We start from the raw sequence: 14,180 nt of genomic DNA on the forward strand, positions 1-14,180 counted from the left end.
TTTTACTTTGATTATAATTATTACTTATTTGATTATAATAAATATTAAAGATTCAATTTATTTGTTATCTTATACTAGAAGAATGTTTTACATTTTAAAAAAATTTATACTAAAGTTTAACTAATATATATTTATTATAATTTTATATATTTAATATATAAAAAATAAATTAATATAATAAATTACACTAATTTAAAAAATTCAATCAATTATAACTCAAATGATATAATTTTATTTTTTCAACTAAAAATTTCGAATTCTAATTTCACTCTTGACTTTATCTTTAGGGAAAAAAAAAATAGCGAATTGGTTCCGATCGGGTCGGGTTGTTGAAGTGAGAGACAGAGCTGAGCTGATCAGCTGACATAGCTTGCAACTTGCATGTTGAAGTTTTGCCGTTAATGGCTTCCTGCACTTTCGTGGTACACTCTACTCTCTCTCCTCTCTTCATTTGATTCAACACAATTCTACACATTATTGTTATGCAATATATCCTCAACCAATCTTCTTCTACAACACACCACATCTTCACGGATTATCCACCTACTAATTTCACTCACATACTACTCAAAGTATCAATAAAATATCTGTGAACTTTGACTGACTTTATTTCCTTCGACTAATTTATTAATGCATTCAGCCATTCACGCTATTCTTCTTTGTTCTGCTGCTTTTTTTTTTTTTTTGAAATGTTTTATACTTTGTTGTGTGTAGAACTCTTGGCATTCACCACAGGTTGCTCCAATTTTAGGTTTCAAACAAGTTAGGATTTTGACTCCTCTGTTTTCGGATTTGGATAGAAAGAATCAAAGGCACGTTTTTTTGAACATGCAGCACTCCCAGTGTGTTTCTGGAATCGGGAGTGGAACCACGCACATTTCTGACGCCAAAATTCCGCATGTGCTCACTGTCGCTGGCTCTGATTCAGGGGCCGGTGCCGGAATCCAAGCGGACCTTAAAGCTTGCGCCTCCCGCCATGTCTTCTGTTCAACTGTCATAACGGCTGTTACTGCACAAAACACTGTTGGAGTCCAGGTTCATTTTCATATAACAGTCTTGAATGAATTTAATAGAGATAGAGTCCAATTAAGTTTATGTATTATGTTATACTAAGTCACTATCATATATGATCTCAACAACCTGATAACTGATTCTGTTATGGAGTTGATTGTCAAGTCACTGCACTAACTAATCTTAATTAGACTCTATCTCTATTAGGGTGTTGACTTTAATTTTTTTATTTTGGTCAAAACAAAGCATTAAGTTCTCTAGGTTGAAAATGAACTTTTACCTACTTTTATTTTCATGGATAGTCAATTATAATTCTGATTTTAACAGTAATGCTAATGATTACTTGAGCTTTGCATTCCTTTTGGTGATTGTCTTCTCATTTCTCATATATGTGACGATTGCCAGGGAGTGGAGATATTGCCTGATGATGTTGTGGCTGAGCAATTGAAGTCTGTGCTCTCTGATATGCATGTTGACGTGGTAAGTTGAAATAGGAATCCGCATCTCATGAAATAATATCTGAATACAAGTGCTAGTTATTAATGTGAGGAACTGAAACGTGCTCAATTTTTAGGGAGAGATGATGGCCCTGCATTGTGGTATTGTGAAAATTTTATATATGTATTACTATAAAGTGGAGAAATAGGCAAATATCACTCATTATCATTCCTCCTTACATGTTGTTCTCTTGGATATACCCTGAGGTTTTGCTTCACAATAGTTGCTAACATATTTTTTTGCTCCTGAGCTAATTATCATTGTCATGTCCCTAGGTCAAAACTGGAATGTTGCCTTCCCTTAGGGTAGTGAAGGTCCTATGTCAGAGCCTTAGGAAATTTCCAGTGAAAGGTATGCACCTGGAGCAAAAATCTAATGTGTGTTCAATTGCAAATGGGAATAACTGCCATTCTAACTATTTTTTTGCTGAAGGCAGCTATTGTGGTTGATCCTGTCATGGTATCTACCAGTGCAGATGTACTTGTCGGTCCTTCTGTTCTTGCTGGATTTCGGTATGTGTTTTAGAAACTGAAGTATGAAACATTTCATTTGTATTCAAAACAAGATTTCAAATGAATATCGCTATTTGATTTCCTTTTATTGCTTGGTTTCTGTATGCAGGGAGGAACTCTTTCCCATGGCTGATATTGTAACCCCAAATATAAAGGAGGCATCAGTCTTACTTGGTGATGTGCCATTGAAATCAGTTTCTGATATGCGTAGAGCTGCAAAACTGATACATGATATGGGTCCGAGGTTTGTATTGTTTGAACTTCCAAACAAAGTAAAATCATATTTTACTTGCATTATGGTGGTTTGTCTCCCACACTGATTACCATTCATTTGCCTATGCTTTAAGTAACTTAAGGAAGCCTATATTTCATTTATAGTGAGATAAACATCCAGAAATTGTATGGCTATGAATTTTGGGCTGAAGGTGAACCTTCATAGTCAAAACATCTTACACCAGACATAATTGTAACAACATCTGACTGTATTATAGTAGCATTACATTGATTTCATTTCGTTGGAGGGAAACATACACTTGGTAATATTTTTATCTAAATGACTCATACTGTATCAGGAATATGGACTTAGAGAGTTAGAGTTCTTTTTTTGCAAACTCTTCTGAAAAATTGCATTGCATGTGGGAAATAAAGTGATTTTTAATTGAATATCTGGTTGGCCCTGAAAGCCTGAGCGGTATATCTGAGCTGAGAATTTAGGTTATTGAAGTGTTTACCTTAAGTGAACTTCTGATAATTAATTTTCATTGCAGGAATGTACTCATCAAAGGTGGTGATCTTCATGCATCATTAGATGCTATTGATGTTTTCTTTGATGGTAATATTAAGTCTTTGATTCTATTTACATAACAGCCAAATAAAAACTAAACTATACAAGACTCAACAACTTGTTTCCTTTACATCTTCCTAATGTATGTTCCATCCACTTTAAAAATGAGCTCCATCTAGGTTTTGAGTTTTGCAGGTGAGGAATTTTATGAGCTGTGTTCATCGCGTGTAAAAACCTGCAATACACACGGTACTGGTTGTACTTTGGCGTCATGCATAGCAGCAGAGCTGGCTAAAGGATCGTCAATGTTGTCAGCAGTTAAGGTTTGTCCAGCTGTCTGAGTTCACATTAATAGTACCTCATTTGACAATATCCATCTATCCCTTTCTCCATTTTAGTTTCCTTTGTAGATAAAATTAAGAAGCAGAAACTGAAAATATATAAAAGAACATATAGATGACATATGCTAATATGATAAGATATCTACATATATGGATGTTGACAGGTAGCTAAACGTTTTGTTGAGACTGCCTTGGATTACAGCAAAGACTTGGTCATTGGAAATGGACCCCAAGGACCTTTTGACCCTCTTTTGGCACTTAAGAATATCAATCGAAGTTCTTATAGGCAGGAGAGATTGTTTAATCCAAATGACTTGTTAGTATATGCTGTAACGGATTCAAACATGAATAAGAAGTGGGGTCGTTCCATTGCTGAAGCCGTTAAAGCTGCTGTAGAAGGAGGTGCTACCATCATTCAATTAAGGTTTGTTTTTTCAAAATCTCCTTTGCTTGCCTTTGTATTATGATGATATGCTAAGCCAACCATACTAAAGAAATGCAAATATAATTTTTTTTTTTAATTATGAAAGTTCTTTTTGCAGTATGTTTCTTGTAATTTTTATATATTTGTTCCTTGTAATTCCTACCCATGTCTCACAATTCAATCAACATGAGGCCATCCTCTAAAGGGGAGCATTAAATATTTGCATAAGGCTATCCTCTGTGTTATTATTTATTTCCCAGTCTCCATAGTAATTCTGTCGTGGCTTCATTATATATGTGTGTAAGGTGAAATTCCAGGTCAACGATTGCTTGCCCCAATTTTTTTTTTTGGTGGTCGCTCGTGCTTGTAAATTTAGACATTTTTGTTGTGGCCTCTTCCTCTCTTTAATTAAGTGTCTTTTGATGCATAGTTGTTAGGACTTGATCATGGCCACTAATCACCTAAACCTGCCTTTACGTTTGTAATTCAGGGAAAAGGATGCTGAGACAAGGGAGTTTATTGAGTCAGCCAAAGCATGTCTTAAAATATGTCATTCCTATGGAGTACCTCTACTTATAAATGATCGCGTAGATGTGGCCCTTGCTTGTGATGCTGATGGTGTTCATGTTGGTCAATCTGATATGCCTGCACGTCTTGCTAGAAGGCTCCTAGGCCCTGAAAAGATTATCGGAGTATCATGCAAGACACCGGAGCAGGCCGAACAAGCATGGATCAATGGTGCTGATTACATTGGTTGTGGTGGTGTATATCCCACCAGCACAAAGGCAAACAACCGCACCATAGGCTTGGATGGATTGGGGGAGGTATGTAAGGCCTCTAAACTTCCTGTGGTGGCAATTGGTGGCATTGGTCTTTCAAATGCTCATGATGTCATGGAACTTGGTCTACCAAATCTTAAAGGTGTTGCTGTTGTTTCGGCTTTATTCGATAGAGAATGCATTTTAACCGAGACAAGGAACTTGCACTCAGTGGTAAGTGGGGCAGCATTGTTGGTAAAATGAAGACATACGGCATTCTATATAAAAGGATTGGTTAGAATAGGGCCCAGTTGCTTTTCACCTATAATGGAACTAAATAGCTGCAGAATCTTTATGGCTCAGCCTAAATTTGTAAATGCAGATTTCAAAAGTAATGAAATGCATTATGAAAGCATAGTGGGCCAACACAATATATATATTTGCAGGTACATTAATTGTCCTTGTTACTTGTTAGATGTCCATGCCATTATAGGTTGAATAATATTGCAGTTTTTTTGCATCGGATAATACATTTTGAAGGTATAGGGAGTAAAACAAATTTGTGGCATAAATTGCATTCTTTACTGAAAATAATTAGACAACTACTGAGAAGTAATTAGCTGCCTAACCAAATAGAAAACTATTGTTCTTTCAACAAAATAAAGAGTCATTCCGTTGCTATCTTGTCATTCCCACTTCTCCAAAGGCAGAAAGGTTAGTTGGCTTTTCCATGCTAACATTCTCATTCTATTCTTGTTATCCCCACTCTTGCCATCACTTTCACAACTCACACACACATTTTTAAAGATAAAGTAGATGCAAACACCATTGATTAGATGACTATGGGAAGCAACCTGCATGAATTGATGTGAGGAGAGCATGTTGTGTCTGAGGGGAAAATTAAGTTTAATTTTTTCACAAACCAATCGTACAACTAAAGCAGTATTTTTAAGCTAGGAGACACTTCATAACAAACAAAAAAATCTAAACACAACTTCATAGATATAACACGGTCATAATTAACAACCTTGTACAAATATTAAAAGGGGGAGGGGGAAAAGAAAGAAAGAAAGAGAAAAAGGGGGGGGGGGGATTCTACAGCCATTATTCAACTGTGTCCTATGGTGAAAACTGAATTTTATACATATGGGCAAAAACACTTTTGTACTTAGTTGACTTAACCAAGAGCAAAGGGAACCAAGAAACTATTCTACTATCCAAGAATCAAACTGTTTACTTTTAACTAACATGAAACTCTCCACTAGCTTGTGCCTCCTTGACCCTTTTTTCATATTCGTCTTCTTCTACCTCGGCTTCTTCTTCTTCTTTTGCTTCATCTTCCTCCTCTTCTCCCCCCCATCCAAATCCTCCAACTGACCTGGAAGCTGGCGGAGGAGTTTTGGCCTCCTCGACAATTTTCATGATGTCCTCTATACTCTGAAGAGAAAAGGTCGGGTTCTCTTTTCTATAGTAGACAGCTTGAGCCATTTCTGTCAATTCCCTAGGCAAGTTCTTTAAGAACCATGGGTGTGACTTGATCTCCTTAATGGTGATTCTCTGCAGTAAATCACAATAGAATGATAACTCATTTCCCACAATCCACGAATGACGGGAGTTGGCCTAGCAGCCTTACACTCCTCAAATTGGTGCATGACTCTTATTAGTCCATGTTTGAAATTACAACAAAAAATACAACATAAAACTATGATTAAGAATCTTGTGGATTTAACAAGGCATAGCTTTAAATTCGACAAAATTAATTAAAAACATCTCGGTCAATAGATACATAAAAGAGCAAATTCGGCCTCAGATGATATTTAGCAGCAAAGTATGTACATACCCTAGCTGGATTAGCCACAAAAATGCGAGATAGAAGATGCCTACAGTCTTGAGATACGTGAACATAGTCTGGGATCATATATTGGACAGCCATAATTCGCTGCATAAGATTAAGAATATAATGAGTAAGAAGAGTCAACATTAAATCTATCAACTGGCGCCATTAAAACGAATATTACATTTATGGTTTTCCTGAAATTTTTGGGATCCTCTTGGTCCTCAAATGGGTATGCTCCAACTAGCATTACATAAAGAGTCACTCCACATGACCATACATCTGCCAACTGAACAAACACAAAATAGAATAGAATAATAAAAAAATGAACACCATTGGCATATAATGCACATAAAATTCATCAAGCAAGATTTATTCTTTATAGGGTTAAATCCTGGTGAAGTGTGGGTATATAAGGTATAGGACTTTCCAATCACAATAAATAGCTTTTGTGGTGTGACACTCTCGGTCCAATCACAATAAATAGCTTTTGTGGTGTGGCTCTCTCAAAGTTCTTTCAGTGTCGAGTGTTTTTTTCTGACTCTGACATTTGTAAAAGAGGTTACAGAGTCATTGAAGCATCCACAATAAAAATCAACAGAAGTTATACAACACTTGCTAAATATTTTATATAAACACAGCTCCAGATTTTGCCATGTAAAAGTGGGTATAGTAGGTGGCAATGTGAAATGTGTAAGCCAAAATGCAGAACAAACACAATCATGGCCCTTTCCTTGGATGGCTAAATTTTGAACAACCATTTGAAAATTAAAAGAATTCATCATAAGGCACTTGGGCTTCATAAAATTAGGACCTCGCATTCCAAACTACCCAATTCACACATTAAATTTATCCATATTATTCCACAACTGAAATATTGAAGCATCATGCCATCAAACCTGATGCACATCAAGAATTACTTGTGACTCAATTGCGAGAACCATGTTGCTTGATGGCCTTGCGCCAAGAGAACTAATTAACAACCATTTTATTTCTTATCTTTCATCTAACAAAGAGAGGCACATGTGTATTGAACCATTCCATCACAATCTGGATCTTAATCAACCAGATTACCTTTCCATCATACTCTCTTCGTTGAAGAACCTCTGGTGCAATGTAGGCAGGAGTTCCCACTGTTGATTTAGGCCTTGAATGAAGCAGAGATGACTAGAAAAAGAAAGGTTATCATAAGCAAAATTTATGCTTTTAATAATTTATCTAAAACATTTGGGTATGATATCACTGCATAATTGAACCTTGGAATAACCAAAGTCACAAATCTTCAGACGAGGGGCAGGGCTGCCATCCAGTAAGGTATTCTCCAGCTTCAAGTCTCGATGGCAAATTTGCTGCAAAAGTAATGAAGTTAAATATATAGACCCCAAAGAGGTGTCAACAAAACATTATAACACATACCAAATCAAACAACCAATTAGAATAATTATTTCATTTACCATGGAATGGCAGTAGCTAACTCCAGAGATGAGCTGCTGGAAGAAATACCGAGCCTAAAAATTTGAAAGATGCAACAAGTCAACAACAACGAGAAACAGTTCGTAGATTCTTCCCATACTTAGTGGGATTTAAAGTTGGCCAAACACCTTGATGCTCTTATCCTACACTCACTAAACAATGGTTAAAGATCAAGATTTATGACAATTGAAATATTACACTCACTAAACAATGGTTAAAGATCAAGATTTATGACAATTGAAATATGGAGCTCTGAATTTTAGAAGAGTGCAAACCTCATCTTCACTAAATCTTCCAGCATTGCAAATTCGCTCGAAGAGCTCTCCTCCAGCTGCATACTCCATCACTATTCCAAGATGTGTAGGAGTCAAAACCACCTGCAAAGTTAAAATCCACTATTAAACAACCTGAACTATGAATATTATACAATTTATGAACACTACACAATTCAATCTCACAGACCTCCTTGAACCGAATGATATTCGGGTGGCGAAGGCTTCTGTGGTTTATGATTTCCCTTGCAACATTTTCATCAATCTGCAAAAGCATCAATTTTTTTATAGTGATCTCCACAGGCACAGCAAACACACCTGACAGAATAAATCAAAGCCCAAGATACACATGCTGACATGTTTTTTCTCTCCTAGAGTAAATTTAGCTTCTTAAAATGTGAAGTACCGCTTCAAAATAATGCTAGTGGCTATTTCATGTTAAGATTTTATAATTTTTAAATAAAGAGAAGATTTTTGAGGACAAACCTTGTGACCCCTTTCAATGTATTTCATAGCAACAAGCTCCTTGGTCTCTTTGTGGCGCATAAGCCTTGCCACCCCGAAATTCCCAGATCCTATATCCTTCACCAGCTCGTACTTTTCCATACTCCTTCTCCTTCTCTCGAATCAACCAACACGCGGAGAAAGTTCACAGCTTCCGGTTCCACCGAGATAACCCCAAACGCCGAAACAAGATCTCAGAGAAGAGAGAGAAAAATCCGAAATTGGAGAAAAGAGAATGAAGCAGAGAAGAAAGAGAGTGAAGGTAGTGGGGATTTGGGAGAGTTTCCAAGGGAAGCAAAGAATCGTGTGCGCAATTCGAAGCTAAATTAGGATTTGATTTATTTAATTAATCAAATATTAGTTATTTATTACTGCTGATTATTGTTGATTTGGTTCATGGAAGAGGTGTTAAAAAGTGATGATTAAAAAATTGAACAGAACGGAGAGTGGGAACAGAAGAACGCATGTGGAAGGGAAGGGAAGAGAGAGAAAGGAATACCGTATCGAATACGTATGTATGTACGTCTATGTATCTGTGAGTGCACTCATTCTCTTCTTACAATCTTACTTGTTGTTACTTCCCTTTCAAAAAGGATAAATTAATGTAACAAGAATCTTATCAATACCATCAATCTCTGTTATTATATTATATTTTAGGAGCAAACTCTATCAGTATTACTCATCTTTTTAATTATGATTTTTTTTTTCCAATACTTTTATTCATATACTAAACATTTTTAATATTTGTATAAAAATATAGTTATTATTGATTAGTTTTATACTTAAATTTTTTAATTAATAAAACAAATAATATATATTAATTATTAATAAAATAATAATACAAAATAATATTTATTATAAAAAAGTACATGTAACGAGGTTTTTGTTTTTAAGGGATAAGATCTTTGAAAACCAGTCAACTTACCGAGTATTTTACCCTTTTTTTTGGTTAACCGCTATGATTGTATTTTAATAATATGTTGTTGCCCTTTAATTTATGGAGACTATTTGAATAAAGACATTTAAAAATATTTTTTTTTAAAGATGTTTATATATTTTATGATATTATTAGATATTTTTATTAAATCGATTAATAATTTAATTTTAATAAATCTATAATAAATTCAATTGTTCATACTATAATTATTATATCCGATTTGATTCGATCAATTTACACAATCTAAACCGAATTATGTTTAAATTTTTTGATAAAAAGATAAATATATCCTTAATTTTTTAAGAAAAAAACAAAAAAAATTATAATCTAATGAGTTATGTAAATTAGTCGGTTCGATCAGATCAGATAATAATTAAATTTATTATTACTGTTATAAAAAATCGATTTTATTCTAATTTGTTAAAAAATTAAAAAATAATCAATTTATTAATACGTTTAATAATAATACGACACATAAATATTTTTATAAATATAATAGTATCCTCCTTAATTTATAGTAGACAACTAAGGGAGTGGATTTGCATGAGCGCAAAGCACAATGTTTGATTAGTCATGACACATGAAGTCGGCAATAAATTTTTTTAATTATTAAAAAAATTAAAAGTATAAAATATAATTTTTATTTTTTATTATTTATTTATATTTATTTTTTATTTTATTTATAAAATTAATAATAAAAAAATTATACTTTATTCTCTCCATTATTAAAATAAATTGAAAAGATCTATTTCCCATGAGATGTTGACAATAGGAGGTGAAGGAAATCCAAGTATCCAACAAAGGCAATAAATAATTAATAATAATAATCATGCAATTTGATTTTTGTTTTCTTCCACATCTGCTTCTGGAATTCGCTTTTCCAATTTTATAAGCTATTTATATGATATGACATGATATTATGATTAGAGGATAGAGAATGACATTTTGAAGCGTGCTTCTTTTTCTCACCTTTCGCATTTGACTAACCCGTTTATGGCTGCCTAATCAAATTGGTCTACTACCACTTAGAAAAGGATTATTTAAAGTACAAAATTTGTAAAATAAAAAATTAATTATTATTAAATTTATAATTTTATCGTATATAAATTTCATAATTTTAATTTAAGGATAATTATTTTTTTTATTTTATTAACTCTTATAATTTTAAAAAAGTTGATCTATTAACTCATTTGAATATGACAAATAATTTAAATTTGTCTTTCCATTAATAAGTATTAGATATTCGAATTTCATTTTATACACATAATAATTTATTGACCAACTACAAAAAATTAATCTTTAACTTATTAAATTAAAAGATATTATAAAAAAAATAATTTGAATATGATGTAATTTTAGTATTTTACTTTCTGCTACCATTATTAACCGTGGTTTCATTATAATTCACTTTATCTAAAATATTGATTTGAATGAAAACAAATATATAAAAAATAAAATATTTTTATTAAATTTTAAATACGTTTGTATATATCTTTTAAAAAAAGTATTTTATTAAATAAATAATTTATTTTTTAAAAAATTAACAATACCTTAGTTTTAGAAAAAGAAAAAGCAAAAAAATATTTTTAATATTTAAAAATTTATTAAAAAATTTATCTAAATAAAAAATATTTTTTATGTATTAAAAATTATTTTTTTAAAATTATAAAAATATTAATTTTTTTAAAAGTAAATTCAGACCTAAAATCTCATTTGAAATATTATTTTTAACTAAATGTGTATAATATGGTTAGCCATCTTTATTACTGACAATAGTGAATGAGAAAATCACAAAAATACAAGTAAACCACGTTTTCTATATATATTATTAGTGTGTTAAGGATACTAGTTAAATATATTTAAAAAAAATAGTTTTTATAAAAAAATAAAATAAAAACCAATATCTTTATTTTTCTATATATTCAATCTATTGAAAAAAACTAATTTTTATAACCAATGCTTTTGTTGCGATCTTTAGCCAAATTCTATCTGTTGTAAAATAAATAAGGAAGAGATAATAAAATAAAATATAAATAGAAAAATACTACTATCAGTATTTATTAATACTATTATACTACTATAAAGATAATATTATATTAATAGTATAAGAAGAAAAAAAAGTAAAGAAGTGCTTTATTGTATAAAAAAGAGAGAGAGCGAATATTTGTTGTTAATATTGTTGTGTGTATTGTCTGGTACCATACCTCCTATTTATACATGTATAGGGTTCATATTTTCAACCTTTATTAAATGTGAATTCTTTCTTGGTAACATGAATACTGAGTCACCCATGATATTAATGGGCATCCATATCCCTTGTGTTTATCACAACACTCTCATTTGGATGACCATTTAGGATTATTGCCTCGTTAAAATTTTACTAAAGAAAAACCCAATGAAAAAAAAAAAACCTTAGTGAAGGAAAAAGAGTACAATATCCTTTGTGATGGGGACTGCCTCATTAAAAACCTTGTCAAGAAAAATTCAATGGGAAAAGAACCTGACCAAAGAAAAAAAGAGTATAGTCTTCCCCTCTTGTCGACATCATTTAATGTCTCGAAATCGGCGCATCCCAATCTCATGTACCAATCTTATTTCAGTCCCATTTCTTTTCTGTAAAGACATAATTTATCGAGATCTCGTCATTTTCACAATTTTAAGGTACCTGAACGTCTTCTGGCGTTAAAACTATATCAGAATTTTGGACAACTGCAGGTGTCTTTACTATGTCTTTTTCAACAGGAATAGTATTTACCTCTTTTCTTTTTCGAGGATTTTTGTCTTTGGAACCGACAGGCCTGCCACGCTTCTGGTGTGTATTTGCTTTGGTGGCAATTTGTCCAACTGGGACATCAATTTGAATTGGGGCATTTTTCACTGGTATATAAGATTTGGTTATCCTCTTTGTATCGAAAAATACATCAGACAATTTATTTGCTATTCTTTGAAATGTATAATCTTTTGAACTTCTAGTTCACATTGCCCTAATCGAGGATCTAAATGCATCAAGGATGATGCATTCCAATTAAGTTCCTTTTCAGGAAGCTTATTCTCTCCCTCTAATGTTGGAAATTTTGATTCATCAAAATGATAATCCGCAAACCGGGATTTAAATACATCTCCAGTTTGTATCTCAAGATACCTCACTATAGAGGGAGAATCATATCCAACATATATTCCCAATTTTCTTTGGGGTCCCATTTTGGTGCGATTAGGTGGTGCAATAGGAACATATAACGCACATCCAAATATTATTAAATGGGAAACATTTGACTGCTGGCTAAAAGCTAATTGCATAGGAGAGAACTGATGGTAACTCGTTGGCTTCAAACGAATAAGTGCTGCGGCATGTAAAATAGCATGCCCCAAACCGAGGTTGGGAGATTTGTTCTCATAAGTAAGGGTCTAGCAATTAATTGGAGGCGTTTAATAAGTGATTCTGCTAACCCATTTTGTGTGTGAACATGAGCTACTGGATGTTCAATCACTATGTTCAACACTTATTCTATTAGCCATACAATAAGCATCAAATGCTTGGGAAGTAAATTCACCAGCATTATCAAGACGAATTACTTTGATTGGACTTTCTGGAAATTGTGCTTTTAATCGAATAATTTGAGCCAGTAATCTCGCAAACGCCAGGTTGTGAGAAGACAATAAGCACACATGTGACCATCTCGAAGATGCGTCTATTAGGACAATAAAATATCTAAAAGATCCACATGGTGGATGACAATGTCCACATATATCGCCTTGAATCCTTTCTAGGAATTCAGGGGACTCAAATCCAATATTTACTAGTGATGGCCTTAAAATTAACTTTCACTGAGAACATGCAGCACAACAAAATTCAATAAATTTAAGAATCTTTTGGTTCTTTAGTGAATGTCCATGGGAGTTTTCAATAATTCTTCGCATCATGGTTATTTCCGGATGACCCAGTCGGTCGTGCCAAGTTATGAATTCATTTGGGTTACTAAACTTCTGGTTTACAATGACATGTGATTCAATTGCTCTAATCTTGATATAATATAACCACATGAAAGTGAGGGTAATTTTTCTAATATAACCTTTTTATTTGAATCATGAGTTGTGATACATAAATACTCATGACCTCCCTCATTCATAGTCTCAATATGATATCCATTTCGGCGAATATCTTTAAAACTCAATAAGTTCCTTAGAGACTTGGTTGACAATAGTGCATTATTTATTATGAATTTTGTTCCACCGGGAAACAAAATTATAGCTCTTCCGGAACCTTCAATCACATTGCCTGAGTCAATAATAGTATTAACATATTCTTCTTTTGGCACAAGATGGGTAAAATATATATCACTTTTGAGAATGGTGTACGAACTTGCACTATCTGCAAGGCATACATTTTCATTATATATCCTTGCCATTTTCTTCAAAGACAAATAATAATAAAATGAGTAGCATACACAGTCAAATTGAATTCTTGATTGAAATTATTTTTCTAAAAAACACTGCACATAATGTCATATACTAAAATTTTATTTTAAAATTTGGCATATTCAAAGCATAAACATTAACATTTCATTGTTTTATATACATCACATTTGAAACTTAAATACATAGAAAATAAAACTTAACAATAAGTTCTTTACATTATTTATTTACATGGATACTTAACAATCCCACATATTAAACTATTCTATCATTGATCAAATGACCAATATTTCCTTTAGGATTCTCAAAGAAGTCAGATACATCATAATGAGTGGTGAAATTTTCAGCATCATTTGAAACAAAATTTGATTCCTTTCCTTTGTCATCCTTTTTCAAAGATGCTTGGTAAAGATTGACTA

General features: G+C 32.6%; 2 protein-coding genes across 7 annotated transcripts; one reads left to right on the top strand and one right to left on the bottom strand.

The window, feature by feature from the left end:
• The first annotated feature begins 267 nt into the window (after window positions 1–267).
• LOC112741031 (thiamine biosynthetic bifunctional enzyme TH1, chloroplastic) lies at window positions 268–4,740 on the top strand. Of its 6 annotated transcripts, none has more exons than XM_025789845.3 (11): window positions 301–422; window positions 715–735; window positions 835–1,035; window positions 1,417–1,491; window positions 1,785–1,860; window positions 1,946–2,021; window positions 2,131–2,265; window positions 2,789–2,853; window positions 3,001–3,128; window positions 3,311–3,570; window positions 4,061–4,740. In XM_025789845.3, exons 1-11 carry the CDS (start codon window positions 402–404, stop codon window positions 4,590–4,592), a joined length of 1,590 nt encoding a protein of 529 aa, XP_025645630.1. In that variant the 5' UTR covers window positions 301–401; the 3' UTR covers window positions 4,593–4,740. The 6 variants fall into 6 exon arrangements, with proteins under 6 accessions (XP_025645628.1, XP_025645631.1, XP_025645630.1 ...); XM_025789844.3 differs by lacking the exon at window positions 301–422 and adding an exon at window positions 434–572; XM_025789843.3 differs by having other exon boundaries at window positions 268–422; window positions 715–1,035.
• Window positions 4,741–5,296: 556 nt separating this feature from the next.
• LOC112741032 (serine/threonine-protein kinase SRK2A) lies at window positions 5,297–9,069 on the bottom strand. The gene is made up of 9 exons (XM_025789848.3): window positions 8,394–9,069; window positions 8,098–8,172; window positions 7,911–8,012; window positions 7,617–7,670; window positions 7,419–7,511; window positions 7,237–7,329; window positions 6,347–6,451; window positions 6,169–6,267; window positions 5,297–5,885 (listed from the first exon to the last, which is right to left on the bottom strand). Exons 1-9 carry the CDS (start codon window positions 8,511–8,513, stop codon window positions 5,568–5,570), a joined length of 1,059 nt encoding a protein of 352 aa, XP_025645633.1. The 5' UTR covers window positions 8,514–9,069; the 3' UTR covers window positions 5,297–5,567.
• Window positions 9,070–14,180: the final 5,111 nt, after the last annotated feature.

Source organism: Arachis hypogaea, chromosome 14 (genome assembly GCF_003086295.3).
Source record: "Arachis hypogaea cultivar Tifrunner chromosome 14, arahy.Tifrunner.gnm2.J5K5, whole genome shotgun sequence".
Lineage (NCBI taxonomy): Eukaryota > Viridiplantae > Streptophyta > Magnoliopsida > Fabales > Fabaceae > Arachis > Arachis hypogaea.

What these genes read in the sequence shown, in the direction of transcription:
- LOC112741031 (XM_025789842.2), top strand. Translation starts at nt 483, where the DNA reads ATGCAATATATCCTCAACCAATCTTCTTCTACAACACACCACATCTTC. An exon ending in TATTGATGTTTTCTTTGATG is followed by an intron (nt 2,854 to 3,000) that starts GTAATATTAAGT and finishes TGAGTTTTGCAG; the next exon opens with GTGAGGAATTTTATGAGCTG. An exon ending in GCTACCATCATTCAATTAAG is followed by an intron (nt 3,571 to 4,060) that starts GTTTGTTTTTTC and finishes TTTGTAATTCAG; the next exon opens with GGAAAAGGATGCTGAGACAA.
- LOC112741032 (XM_025789848.3), bottom strand. Translation starts at nt 8,513, where the DNA reads ATGGAAAAGTACGAGCTGGTGAAGGATATAGGATCTGGGAATTTCGGG. An exon ending in ATATCATTCGGTTCAAGGAG is followed by an intron (nt 8,013 to 8,097) that starts GTCTGTGAGATT and finishes TTAACTTTGCAG; the next exon opens with GTGGTTTTGACTCCTACACA. An exon ending in TTAGCTACTGCCATTCCATG is followed by an intron (nt 7,512 to 7,616) that starts GTAAATGAAATA and finishes TTACTTTTGCAG; the next exon opens with CAAATTTGCCATCGAGACTT.